The 13,932-nt window shown below is 58.3% G+C and overlaps 1 protein-coding gene across 3 annotated transcripts; it reads right to left on the reverse strand.

Moving 5' to 3' along the window:
- Window positions 1-1,598: 1,598 nt before the first annotated feature.
- On the reverse strand, window positions 1,599-13,128 carry SLC25A47 (solute carrier family 25 member 47). 3 transcript variants are annotated; one of them, XM_033191329.1, is made up of 6 exons: window positions 7,949-8,064; window positions 5,536-5,579; window positions 5,141-5,212; window positions 3,990-4,172; window positions 2,311-2,629; window positions 1,599-1,992 (listed from the first exon to the last, which is right to left on the reverse strand). In XM_033191329.1, the coding sequence occupies exons 1-6, from the start codon at window positions 7,974-7,976 to the stop codon at window positions 1,712-1,714; spliced, it is 927 nt and encodes a 308-aa protein (XP_033047220.1). In that variant the 5' UTR covers window positions 7,977-8,064; the 3' UTR covers window positions 1,599-1,711. The 3 variants fall into 3 exon arrangements, with proteins under 3 accessions (XP_033047220.1, XP_033047219.1, XP_033047221.1); XM_033191328.1 differs by having other exon boundaries at window positions 5,295-5,579; window positions 7,949-8,061; XM_033191330.1 differs by lacking the exons at window positions 5,536-5,579; window positions 7,949-8,064 and adding an exon at window positions 12,768-13,128.
- Window positions 13,129-13,932: the final 804 nt, after the last annotated feature.

The following is a 13,932-nucleotide window of genomic DNA, read 5'->3' on the forward strand; positions in this document are numbered from 1 at the left end:
GCAGGGAGAGCTTCCTGGAGGAAGTGGCGCCTGGGGTGTGGAGCCAGCCAGGCAGAGCAGAGGGAGGGTGTTGCTGGCACAGGGCATCAGATCAGGTGTCCACAGCACCACACATATGGGGACTGGCATAACAGGAGCAGACCCAGGAAGGGGGATCCACCCCTTATTCTGGGAGCAGAAGAGTTCTGTTCGGCAGAACAGAGGACAGCGTTCAGTGCACAGACACAGTCAAGGTCAGTGTCCATGAGTGACTATAGTCAATGCCGGTGGCCTCCAGCCCTGCCAGAGGGCTGCTGTGGTGGAGACCCGATGGCTTCACACTGGACCTGCCAGCCCTAGCCCCTGATAGCCCCCATCAGTGGAAGCCACATGATGCTAGGAGGAGGGTGCTGGAGCCTCAGAAGCACGGGCTCCAGTCCACCCACCCCTCCTGATGCGTGACTGCAGGCAAGGCCCCCTCCCTCTTGGAGCTGTCTGCTCGCCTGGCATCCGGTGGCTGTGGTGAGCTGTGCAAGGTGCCCAGCACCCTCCCACGGGCACCCCCCTCTGGAGGGTTGGCTCACAGGGTGGGTGGGAGGGCCTGGCTGGAACCAGCTTTCGCTCAGAAAGCAGGTGGGTTTGGGATGAGGTGGTGAGGAGAGCAAGTACCCTGCTAAACAGCCCCCTGCAGCAGGACTCAGCACCATAGGCCAGGCCCCACAACCCAGAAGGCTGAGAGGGTGGAGCCCGCCAGAGTGCCAGGCGGTGTTTCAGTGTGCCCATCTGCACAGTGGGAGCACTGGCAGCTTGGGTTTGGAGGGGGCTCGTCCAGCAGGAAGGGAGCAGGACAGGACCAGGACCCTGCACCTCCCAGGATAGGTGGGCAGGCCTCACAGGGTGCAAACCTGCTGGGGGCAGGGAACGGTCAGCCCCTGGCCACGGAGCCACAGCCCTGAACATCCTCAGAAACATTTTATTGACAACAGTTCCCAACAGAGTCTTTGGGGTCTTTGCAGTGTCTTAGGGGTCTTTGCAGCGTCTTTGGGGTCTTTGCAGCATCTTTGGGGTCTTTCCAGCATCCACAGGCAGAGTGTGGGCTCCTGAGGAACCTCACCCCAAATTCCCTAACCGGGTGAGGACGGCCACCCCGGACCCCTGCCAGGTGGGCATGGCAGTCCCGGCAGCACCCCTGGGAGCAGCCTGCTGTGGGGAACAAGCCGGGCGGGGAGCCCTCAGTCATGGTGGGCCAGCCCAGCTCATGCTCCCTGCCCCAAGGCCCCCAGCCTGTGGGAAGCCCCTGCCTGTAAGGGACAGCTCGTGAAGACAAGAACAGTGGTGGGGACGAGGGTCTGGGAATGGGACAGAGGTTGGCTGAGCACACACCTGACTCCCCAGAATTTTGCTCCAAAGACATGGGAGGTGGGGGCCACGGGGAAGCTGGGATGAACAACTGACTCCATGTGACACACGCCCCCATCAAAGAGGCCCCCTCCTCCCTGGCTCCTGCCACCCCAGGACAGCCCTGGCTGATGGCCGGCGGGCCCCTCGACCTGAGGTCAGTAGCTGGGCAGGGCAAGCTCAGGCCTCGGCCGACTCACTGCAGGGAGGCTCCTCGTTTTCCTGGGCAACGGCCCTGTGGGGTCCCAACCCCAGCCACACTACCCCTTGCCTCCTCCAGCCACTACAACCTCCAGCAGCTGCCGGCGGGTGGGCCGCTGGGCGTGGGGACCAGCTATGTGAGCAGACCCTGGGTGAGCCTCAGCACCGCCTCATAGGCGACAAAGACCACCATGTTGACAGGGAAGGCGCGGCAGCAGTTGAGCACCAGCCCCTTGAAAAGGACCCGGGGTCCCTCCTCCCGCACGCTGCTCACCATACAGTGCAGGAGGCCTCGGTAGCGCCTCTGGCCCTGCCCGTCTGCCTGCAGTCTCGACTTGATCACGTCCATGGGGGTGGCCACAGCCCAGGCCAGGACTCCCGCACAGCCCCCGGCCACCAGCACACCCAGAACATCTGCAGAGAGACCACAGTGCCTTGACTGGGAGCCTGATCGGGGCGCCCAGGGCAGTGTGCCCTGGACTCACTCTTTTGGCCCATCCTCATTTGCAAGTGGCTTGGGAGAGGGGAAGGGAACTTGTCCACAGCCACACACTGACTCTGACACAGGAAGTCTGTCCTGACTCTTGGTGTTGGGGGAACTGAGGAGCCCACCCTGGGAGGCAGGAAGCCGAGTTCAAGCCCCTACTCGGGTACTGGCGGGCAGCAAGACCTCACCTTGACCTCCTCATCCTGCCGGGCTCCCTGCCCTGCCAGGTTCCAGCCCCTGCTCACCTGGCTGGCTGTGGCCAGCGGGGCTGAGCCGCTCACAGAGGATGGCGTAGGAAAGGAAGTAGGTGGCAAAGGAGTGACCGTCCCGTAACAGCAGGGCCGAGCTGCCCTTGTAGAGGCCGCGCAGCCCCTCCTCACGGGCTACTGTGGCCAGGCAGTGAAGCGGCCCACGGTACTTGGGCTCTGGGCAGGCTAGGGGCGCAGGACACACGGGGGGCACAGCCGAGGGCCCCGAGGCCGAGAGCCGCCGCTGCTGTTTCTGTGCCTGTGTCTGTGTCTGCAGGCGGACTTTGGCCACCTCAGTGGGCGACGTCAGGAACACCTGGAACAGAGAAGGAGGCAGGGGTCAGCCACCTGTGGCTCTGCCCACAGCCTGGACTTGGCCTCCCACCGGCCTCATGTTGCCCACGGTGACCTCAGGAGGTTGGGCCCCGAGACCCTGCAGGCTTGCCCAGAGCTGGGGGGGCCACGGGGTCCAAAGCCTTCTCTGCCCACCCAAGGCCAAAGCTCATGCTTCCTCGGCAGCCACATCTCTCCCAGGCGCCAGCCTGCCTGGCTTCTCCTGGGAGGTGGTAAGAAAATGTCGGTGACCCAGGTTCAAGAACGTATTTAATAACGTATCAGCAATAAAATAATATCATGGCCGGGCGCAGCAGCTCAAGCCTGTAATCCCAGTACTTTGGGAGGTCAAGGCAGGCGGATCACGAGATCAGGAGTTTGAAACCAGCCAATATGGGTGAAACCCCATCTCTACTAAAAATACAAAAATTAGCTGAGCGTGGTGGCAGACGACTGTAGTCCCAGCTACTCAGGAGGCTGAGGCAGGAGAATTGCTTGAACCTGGGAGGCAGAGGTTGCAGTGAGCTGAGATGGTGCCACTAAACTCTGGCCTGAGCAACCGAGCAAGACTCTGTCTCAAAAAAAAAAAAAAAAAGAAAAATCACTAGACATACTGGCTGCCACTTCGTGGGTACTCATTCATGTCGGACTCCACATATGTGTGTTGGGGGCTTTACCCTCATGATCTCACTAAATTCTCATCATGCCTCTTACAGATGGAGAGACAGAAGCTCCAAGAGTCTCCCTTGCTTGCCCAAGGTTGCTCAGCTCATGAGAGTCAGAGCGGAGAGCTGGGCCTGGTGATCTGGACCCCTGGGCCAGGCCTTCAGCCACTGGGCTGCTTCAGCTGCCTCTGTGCTGTCACCGTGTGCAGAAGTCTGTCCCCACTGCGGGAGCAAGGGCTCCCTGAGGGCAGGCGGGCACTGCAGGTGCTCCATGCACAGTTGAGGATGGAGAAATGCCCGCATCCGGCAACAGCTGACTGTGTTCAGGCATCTCTGTGCCCGGAGCCATGAGTGCCCGGGGCCTGCCTATTCAGCTCCCCATGGTGGCTTCTAGGTGACCTTCTGACCGTGACGGGGAGGGTCCCTTTGGTCACAGCCCCCTTCCCCAGGGGGCCGTGCTGGGCAGGACAGCAGTGAGCCCCTCATCTGTGTACTGCTCAGGGGCTCTGGGCCCAGCCTGGGCAGGATGCCAGTTCCTCTCCCACAGTCCCTGGCTCCATGCATGGCCTCCAGTGTCTGCCCTCATCAAGCCTCAGTTTCCCCACCTGCCAGGGTGGAGAACCTCGCAGATTCCGCAGTCTCTCTTGGGCCTTCCCCACCCTGGCTGCCCCTACTCACGCGGACGAGGCCGGAGGCGTATCCCGAGAGTGCGATGTCAGCCTTGGTGGGCTTGGCGTCAGGGCTGCCGTACCGGAGCTGGCAGATGTGCTCCAGGCAGTGGCGATAGGTGCCAAAAGACACGGAGGACACCAGGGACACCGTGCACACGGGAAGTGAGAGGCCGCGATAGAAGCTCCACACCTGGCAGACAGGGTCTAGGTCAGGCCAGGGCCCCACCAGAAGGAAGCCAAGCGAGGGAGCCCACACTCAGCCCTGCTCTGCACTCTGCTGTTGGACCTCAGGAAGGTCCTTCACGGCCTCAGGGCCTCCGTTTCCTCTGCTGTAAGATGGAGGTCATGGAGGGGGAACCTGAAGAGTCAGAGGACCAGGCCAAACCCAGCGCAGCTGCTTGATGATGATGAGCTTTTTTTTTTTTTTTTTTTTTTGAGACAGAGTCTCACTCTGTTGCCCAGGCTGGAGTGCTATGGCAAGATCTCAGCTCACCGCAACCTCCACCTCCCAGGTTCAAGCGATTCTCCTGCCTCAGCCTCCTGAGTAGCTGCCTGCTCACCACCTCCAGCTAATTTTTGTATTTTCAGTAGAGACAGGGTGGCAAGGCTGGTCTCGAACTCCTGACCACAGGTGATCCGCCCACCTCAGCCTCCCAAAGTGCTGGGATTACAGGCGTTAGCCACCGCACCGGGCCTGATAATAACTATTAACAGCATGTTATGCCTCTACTGCTTTCACAAGCTAGCTCCTGGCCTGCACCAAGCCCCAAGTTCACTTTGGAGAATGTCACCAAGTCCTGCCTCTGGACAGGTCTCTGAGCTAGACCCTGAAGACTCCACCCAACACTGCCTTCAAGGGGTACCTGGCCTGAAGGAGACAGAAATGCAGTGCATGGGTCCCTCCTCTGACCTTCAAAGGCCTGAACGCTACCTCTAGACCCTCTGCTGGAGGTGGGAACCTCCTTCTGAGGCCTCTCTTGCTGCCAGATGACCTGGGTCCAGTCCTCAGAGGAACCCATGAGATTGGCAGAACCATTCCCATGTGGAAGATGAGAGAGCTGAGACCCAGTAGGGAGCCCAGCATCACCTGCTGGGCAGTGGAGGCAGGCCCAGCATGCCCTCCCTGTCTCCCTGCCCACACCCTGGCCCCAGACCTACGCGCTCTCGGTGATACGTATCCCGGACGCAGTGCCAGATGCCTGTGTACTTTGGCTCCGTCTGGATCCTGACCTGCGGGAGAAGTGAGCTTCAGGAAGGAGTAGCTCCAGGCCTAGGGCAAGGCCAGCAGGCCTTGGGGAAGGGGCAGAGTCACCTTCTTGATTGTCCCAGCCATGCTGGACTGTGGGCACAGCAGGGACAGGGAGCCTTGTGTTAGATGAGAAACCTGAGGTGCAGAGGCGAGAGAGTGGGACTGACAGTCCCAGGGGCTATGGGGAGCCATTGAAGGCATTTGAGCAGGAAAGGGGTGGGTCTGTTTAGCATTCTGGAAAGTCTTCTGGCCATGGATGGGTGCAGGGGCCTTGGGATGGTTGGGGGGCTGGCTGCTGCCACACCTTCACCGTGTCCAGGGGGTAGCCCACAGCGACACCGCAGATGCCTGGAAGGAAAGCAGAGGCCCACGGTGAGGAGAGTGGGGCCAGCGAGCAGTTCAACCCCATTGCAGGGAAGAAGAAGCAGGTGCACACCAACTGGGCTCCCCCAAGGGCAGATCCATATTTGGCCCTTCTGGTCTGCACCAGGCCTCATCCCCTGAGAGCACCCTCATTTTATAGATGAGGAAACTGAACCTCCGAGTGACTTCTGCCCTTTGCAAGCGAGTTCGCCTTCCCTGAGTCCTGGCCTGGGATTGCCTCATCTTCACTGCCTTGAGCCAAAGACATGCCCCGGCCTCCCCACGGGCATCATGTTCTGAGAGAATGTCTGATCCAACCCTGGCTGGGCCCTGTCTCTGAGCCAGGCAGACCTTGCCCTCGAGCCGTCAGTCCATGGAGGGTTTGCCTGTGAGCTAGGCAGTAACTGTGTTTTGGCTGCATGGGTGGAAGGAGTGGGAGGCACAGCCTGGGCAAAGGCCAGGAGGAGGGAAGCCCAAGCCCACACCAGGGTTTGTGAAGAGCCAGGACTGCCAGGAATCACAAGTGTGTGTGGAAGAGAAAGGGCCAGGAGTCCACACCTTGCACAGAGGCTTCAGGTGCCAGGCCTCAACATCCAAGCCCCAGCACTGACACAGGGAAGTCAGACAGGAAACAGGCTGGTCCCTGGGGGGACCATTCTCTCCCCTGAGGGTCAGTGGTAAAGGCCAATGGAAGACAATAGGCACATGGGGACTGTACCCTATTTACTGTGGCCCAGGACTCAGTAAATACGCGGGATGAAAGAATGAAGCGAATAAATGAAGTAAGGCAAAAGACCAAGTGGCTTGGAGAGAATGACCCTTCTTAACCCTCCCGTACACCTCACACACCTCACCGAACTCCTACTCATCCATCAAAGCCCTACCACAACACCACTTCCTCTCTGGAGCCCTCTCTGACCTCTGTACTCTGGGCTGCCTCTGTGCCTGGAACATGTTGAGCAGAGGCCTTGTCATATGGCCTTGCTGCTGTTGTATGCCACCGCCACCTCCAGAACTGGAGTTCTCCAAGGACATGGCCCAGGGCTGACACCCCATGACCCAGGGCCAGGCACAGAGTGAGAGCCCTTTACCTAGGCCTCTCCGTGGCTTCGGAGGAAAGATGCCAGACTCTGGAGCCCTTTCCAGCTGTGTGACTTCAGGCAAGTCCAGTAACTTCCCTGAGAAGGGAGCGGCTGGCCCAGGCTGGCACCTAGCTGGGGCTCAGAAAGCCTGCTAATGGAGGCCGGGCGCAGTGGCTCACACCTGTAATCCCAACACTTTGGGATGCTGAGGTGGGCAGATCACTTGAGGTCAGGAGTTTGAGATCAGCCCGACCAACACGGTAAAACCCGGCCTCTACTAAAAACCCAAAAATTAGCCAGACATGGTGGTGCATGTCTGTAGTCCCAGCTACTTGGGAGGCTGAGGCAGGAGAATCACTTGAAACCAGGAGGCAGAGGTTGCAGTGAGCCAAGATCACGCCACTGCATTACAGCCTAGGTGACAGAACAAGACTCCATCTCAAGGAAAAAAAAGAAAAAGAAAGCCTGTTAATGGGGCAGGTACCCTGCCTTCTCCCAGGCGCAGAGCTTGGCCGCTCTCCCAACCCCCATGCTGTTCCCAGAAGTACTGACGCCACCCACTGCTGTTTCACAAGACCAGCAAGGCCAGGGGTGCCCACTCAAAACAGTCCCCACAGCCCACGGGATGGAGCTGAGCCCGTGTCCCAGGGCCTGGTTATCTCCCTGAATCAGTCTTTCACCAGGAGCCCTTCCCCGGGAGGGACAACGGTTTCCCCAGCAGAGTCTGGCCTGAGAAGCAGGTTCCAGAGGCCCAGCCAGGCGCGCACAGCCAGCGCGGCAGGTGGAGCCAGCTCGCCAGGTCCCTTACCGCCCTCTGCCCCCCACTTCCAGTACCTGCTGCAGGACCAGGCCCCATCTTCCCTACCCATCTCCCCGCCCTCTCGATCCTCTCCTGGGGTCTTCCTTCCCTTCCGGTGACTCAATCACCCCTCCCCACACCAAGAACTCCCAGCCTCCCTAACTCTGCCTCCCGAGCGACCTCCATGCCTGGACCACAGCCCCATCCCCAGCCTGCCCTCAGCCTCCTGTCTGAGCCTCCCAGGCCATTGCAGCCCCCCAGGCCCTGCAGCACCCTTCATCCAGCCTTAGTCTCCCAGGAACCTCCTCTCTGCTCCTGGCACCCATGGCCCACACCAGGTCCTGGCAGATCCTGGGAGCTGGGGATCTCCTCAAAGCCCCCCCCACTGCTGCCCAGCACCTTCCTGGGCCTCAGCTCCTCCTGCTACCCCCAGAAGCAGCAGTGTCTGCACAGCCCACCATCCTGTCTGTTACCTCCGATGGCTCCAGCAACAAAATCCATGAACAAGGTGTGGTGGGGAGGCCCTGGGTCTGCCTGCCTGAGAGGGCTCTGGTGCCACCGGGGTGGCCTCAACAGCTCCCAGCTGGCCCCTCTCAGACCTTAAATACCTGCAGCAGGGGAGGGGACCGGAAGCGGAGCCTGCTGAGGCCACGTGGCACACAGCTGGACTCCCTCCCCTGCCCCCAGGACCCTTGTCCCAGTGCCCTCGGGACCCAGGTGTCAGGAAAGCACAGGAGAGAGCACAGGAGGTGGCAGACACCAGGGAGCAGGGTCACTGCCCCACCACATCCAAACCCCTCCTGGGGAGGTCCAGAGATGGGGCTGTGACAGCTCCCGCCCTCCAGGTCCAAGCTCGAGCCTTCACTGTGTCCCCTGGCCTTTCCTGACTCCCCTGGATTTGCTCAGGACCCCTTGCCCAGGAAACCTGCAAACCTCCCTCACTTACTCACTCAACAAACACTTCCTTTGCTGACGCTACACCCAGGCAAGACAGCCAGTCCCTGTCCTCAAGGTGCTCCAGTTGTCAGGGAGGGAGGGGGTCGGGGGAACAGGCCTGAACCCAGGAACATCACCCACCATCTGTTCTCGCCCTTCCTGCTGCCCCGGTTCCCTGCTGTCTGCTCCATGGGAATGCGTCTCCCCGGACCCAGAGGCCAAGGTCAGGGCTGCCTCACCAAGCCCCCACACCTGCATGAACCGAGGACAGAGGCTCTGCCGATTCAGCCTCTGAACCAGCTGGCTGGGGCCCTCCTGAGGGGGAGACCTCTCCACTAAGAGGCTACTTCTGTCTGCTGGGCACTGTAAAAACAGGGACTTTCTCGCCTGTGCACCCCACCGTACAGTTCACCAAGCTTCTCTCACTCTCAGGCTCTACGATCCTCCTTACCGCCCCAGAAGGGAGACAGCGCAGCATTAGTGCTGCCCATTTCACAGATGGGGCCACTGAGACCCAGAAAGCGGGCTTGTTCAATCCACAAGGATGGCAGGGCTGGATATGATCCCCAGACGCTCCCACACAACCCACCCTCTGGGATATCCAGGGCCCACCTGGGGAGGCCCCAGTGGGCTCTCAAGGGGACTCAGTGCATGCCCCATGTGACCTGCACCACAGCCCTGTGAGATCTCCACAGGGGACACCAAGGCTCAGGGAGGCTGTGCAGGTGCCTCGGTCACACACCTGCTAAGCAACAGACTCTAAATGAGTGCCCCACAGACTGGAATGCCAGCCGGATAGGGGAGGGGCAGGTAGTGACGCATAGGCCCAGGCAGCCCATCTGGCTGGCCCTTGGGGCAGGTGGCAGGGCCAGGAGGCTGTTTGTCTACCTGTTTTCCTGTCCTCTAATGGCCAGACCTGCAGACTGGCCTTGAGCAGGCTGAGAGTTGACGGAGGGACAGCCCCCTGCCAGCCCAACTGTTTGTAGGCAAGTGGGAGACACAGGGTTAGCAGTGCCAGCTGCTATGGCAGAGGGTAAAGGGCAGGAAGTGGCCCATCCAAGGCCAGGCCTGATGCTAGTCCTGGCCCTCAAGGGGATGAAGCTCAGCGTCTGGTTAGAAGCTGGCTGCCTGACTTTAAAGCCCAGCTCTGCCACTCATAGCTGAGACCATGGGCCAGCCCCTTGACCACTCCGTGCCTCCACTTTTGCATCCATGAAATGAAGAGAGTACCTGCCTCCTATCTGCAACTGCTCAGGGCAAGGTCCGGGCGTGTCCTTGTGAGAGTGGCCAGTTAAATGCCAAGGCTGCATTAACAGAAGCATAGAGTCTGGAAGGAAGGAGGTGACTGGCCTGTTCTGGGCAGGGCAAATACAGCTGAGACTTGGGTTCGATTGCTGATGCTACACTCGAGAAGCCAGTACCTTCGGTGCTGAGGGAGTTTGAAGCATGGTGTCTAACTGAGAGAACAGGGACCGTTCAGATCCATGTTTCCCGCAGAGCATCTAATGTAGCAAGTGCCAGTCACCCACAGCTCCTGAGCCACAAGTCCAGGAGTTGCCCTGGACACCTCTCTCTCTCCACCCCACATCCAGAGTCCCCAGTCCTATGTGTCAACCTCTTAAATTCACGTTCAGATCCCTTTGGCACTGTCCGTCTGCACAGCCCCAGCCGTGTCATCACCCCACGGAGAGCAGCCTGCCCTGCCCATGCCTTCTACTCATGAAACCAAGGCTGCCTGTCAAGCTTTAGGCACTGAGACACATCAGTAAACACAACGGATAAAAACCCTTGCCCTGGGCTGGGCGCGGTGGCTCACGCCTGTAATCCCAGCACTTTGGGAGGCCGAGGCGGGTAGATCACAAAGCCAGGAGTTCGAGACTAGCCTGGCCAATATGGTGAAACCCCATCTCTACTAAAAATATAAAAATTAGCCGGGCGTGGCAGTGGATGCCTGTAGTCCCAGCTACTTGGGAGGCTGAGGCAGGAGAATTGCTTGAACCTGGGAGGCGGAGGTTGCAGTGAGCCGAGATTGGGCCACTGTACTCCAGCCTGGGAGACACAGCAAGACTCTGTCTCAAAAAAAAAAAACAAATAAAAGCCCTTGCCCTGGTGGACCTTATGCTCAGGGAGGAGGACAGCCAGTCAACAGATGAATAGCCAAAAGACAGAGTACCCCCAATGGCAGCAAGTGCCAGGAGAGGAATAAGGTCTTGGGGAGAGGGAGACTTGCAGGCGGTATTAGAGAGGCCCCAGAAGGTGACATTTGAGACAAGCCTGTTCTCTCCGTCACTGCAGCCAGGTTTTACCTGCTCTTTGTCTCCTGAACAAACATGCCCTAGCTTGACCCTCTTCTCCAAGGCAGAAATAGAAAACAGGCCACCCCACCATTTAGGCTGCTTCTTGCCGGTCTCAACGTTTCCCCACTTAGCTGTGGGCTTTGGTCAGGCAGGGTGTTGCTGGGTTTGTCTCCACACCCACGGCACTCAGCACAGGCGGGCACCCTGGGGAGGCCAGGTAAGTAAGTAGGAGAGAAAATGAGTCAGTGAACAGATGGATGGATGGATGGAGGGATGGAGGGATGGAGGGACGGATGGAGGAGGGCTGGAGAGACGGATGGATGGATGGGAGACAAATGGAGGAGGGAGGAATGGGCAGGTAGACAAATGGATGGATGGGAGGAGGGCTGGACAGACAGATGGATGAGTGGACGATGGACGGACAGATGAGTGGTTGGATGAAGGGGTAGAGCGAGGAAGGCATGGACAGAAAAATGGATGGAAGGATGGATAGGCTGGCAGGAGCCCCACAAGAAAGGGGTGAGACAGTGTTGCAGAATCTGGGACAGCCCATCAGTCAGTCCACATCCTCAGCACCCACACTGTGCCAGGCCCTAAAGATCAAAGGGACCGCAAGAGGATGTCACCCACCTGCCCCCATCACCCCATCCATCCTTTCCACCAAGCACCTTCTCATCCCCGAAGGTGTTCACCTGGAGGCCCTGCACTCCCAGGTGTCCTCAGCTGGAGATAGCCAATGGCATTAGATGACTTTACTTACTTTTTTATTTTTAATTTTTATTTTTTTAGATGGAGTCTCGCTCTGTCGCTCAGGCTGGAGTACAGTGGCGCAATCTTGGCTCACTGCAACCTCCATCTCCTGGATTCAAGTGATTCTCCTTGAACCAAGGAGGTGGAGGTTGCAGTGAGTTGCCTCTTGAGTAGCTGGGATTACAGGTGCGTACCACCATGCCCAGCTAATTTTTTTGTATTTTTGGTAGAGATAGGGTTTCACCATGTTGGCTAGGCTGGTCTCAAACTCCTGACCTCAAGTGATCCACCCACGTCAGCCTCCCAAAGTGCTGGAATTACAAGAATGAGTCACTGCACCCGCTGGCATTAGATGACTTTAAACAATCATTATTATTCTTGTTAGGTGCAATAACAGCACCAAAGTTCTGTGAGAAAATGCCTATATTTCTTAGAGATACAAACAGAAGTACATGGTGGTAAAATGGCATGATGGCTGAAATTTAATTTAACATTATCTGGTAAAAAAAACAAAGGAAGAAAAGGAGAAAGATTATGAGTATGTGACCTTTGTTGCAGTCCGTGATAAAAAGTAGTAGCAGGATGTGGTGGTGCATGCCTGTAGTCCCAGCTACTCAGGAGTCTGGGGTGGGAGGACGACTTGAGCCCGGGAGTTCTGGGCTGTAGTGCGCTGGGCTGATTGTCCGATAGGCTACAGTCAGCATCCATATAGTGACCTCCCGGGAGTGGGAGAACACCAGGTTGCTTAAGGAGGGGTGAACAGGCCCAGGCTGGAAATGGAGCAAGTCAAAACTCCTGTGCCGATCAGTAGTGGGACTGTGCCTGTGAATAGCCACGGCACTACAGCCTGGGCAACGTCGCGAGTGGGACCCCATCTCGAAAAACTAAAGAAGCAGTAAAAGGGGGCTGGGCGCGGTGGCTCAAGACTGTAATCCCAGCACTTTGGGAGGCCGACGCGGGCGGATCATGAGGTCAGGAGATCCAGACCATCCTGGCTAACACGGTGAAACCCCATCTCTACTAAAAAATACAAAAAATTAGCCAGGCGTGGGGGCGGGCGCCTGTAGTCCCAGTTATTCGGGAGGCTGAGGCAGGAGAATGGCGTGAACCCGGGAGGCGGAGCTTGCAGTGAGCCGAGATGGCGCACTGCACTCCAGCCTGGGCAACAGAGCGAGACTCCGTCTCAAAAGAAAAAAAAAAGTAGTAAAAGGGCCACTGCACTCCAGCCTGGGTGAAGGAGTAAGACTCCTGTCTCAAAAATAAAAATAAGTAGTAAAAGAACAGTGAACAAGGATGAAGCTGCTTATACCTTGCCCAGCCTCCTTCCAGGTCTCATCGATCCTGCCTGGTGGAGGGGAGGAGCCCTCAGCCTAGGGTCTGGCCCGGGGCTCTGCCTCTCCCAGCTGTGCTACCCTGGGCCGGTGGCATGACCTCTCCGGGTCTTGAATTTTCCAGCAGTCGATGGACCTGGGGTCTTCTGCGGACAGCAGGAGGCAGAGCCTGGGAGAGTCCACTGGAGCCAGCCGGCTGCTCCTCCGACAGGCATGGTGACTGCTAGCAGAGCCAGGCTGCCTGCAGGCCTCCTCCATCCGCGCCTGAGCCCACGCTGTGCGCGGCCCGGGCTGCCCTTGCGGGAAGCCTGCGTTGTCCCCTAGGGGGCGGCAGACGTTGCCCAAGCAACCAAGCCGCACGCCGCAGAGGGCTTCGGGAGGGAGCCTGCCGGCCCTGCTGGCTGGGCCACACATTCTAAAATACCCTTTTATTTTTATAACGAAAGGAATAACTACAGGTTATGATTATTTTTCATCCACACAGAAGTGATGGAGCCAGCACGGAAAGTGAAAGTGCCACCACCCAGCCTGAGGACCCACCTGCAGCGATCCGGCCAGCACTAGCCTTTCCTTTCCTTTCTTTTCCTGGTTCTTTTTTTTTGAGACAGAGTCTCACTGTGTTGCCCAGGCTGGAGTGCAGTGGCGCTTTCTCGGCTCACTGCAACAGCCACCTCCCCGGTTCAAGCGATTGTCCTGCCTCAGCCTCCCAAGTAGCTGGGATCACAGGCACCCGCTGTCATGCCCGGCTAATTTTTTTTTTCCGCCTCCCGGGTTCACGCCATTCTCCTGCCTCAGCCTCCGGAGTAGCTGAGACTATAGGCGCCGCCACTACGCTTGGCTAATTTTTTGTATATTTAGTAGAGATGGGGTTTTACCGTGTTAGCCAGAATGGTTCTGAACTCCTGACCTCGTGATCCGCCCGCCTCGGCCTCCCAAAGTGCTGGGATTACAGGTTGAGCTACCGCGCACGGCTTTTTTTTTTTTTTTTTTTTTTGAGACGGAGTTTCTCTCTTGTTGCCCAGGCTGGAGTGCCGTGGTGTGATCTGGCTCATTGCAACCTCCGCCTCCCAGGTTCAAGCGATTCTCCTGCCTCAGCCTCCTGAGTAGCTGGGATTACAGGTACCCGCCACCATGCTGGGGAAA

This window comes from Trachypithecus francoisi, unplaced genomic scaffold (assembly GCF_009764315.1).
Source record: "Trachypithecus francoisi isolate TF-2019V2 unplaced genomic scaffold, Tfra_2.0 Lachesis_group3, whole genome shotgun sequence".
Taxonomy (NCBI): Eukaryota; Metazoa; Chordata; class Mammalia; order Primates; family Cercopithecidae; genus Trachypithecus; species Trachypithecus francoisi.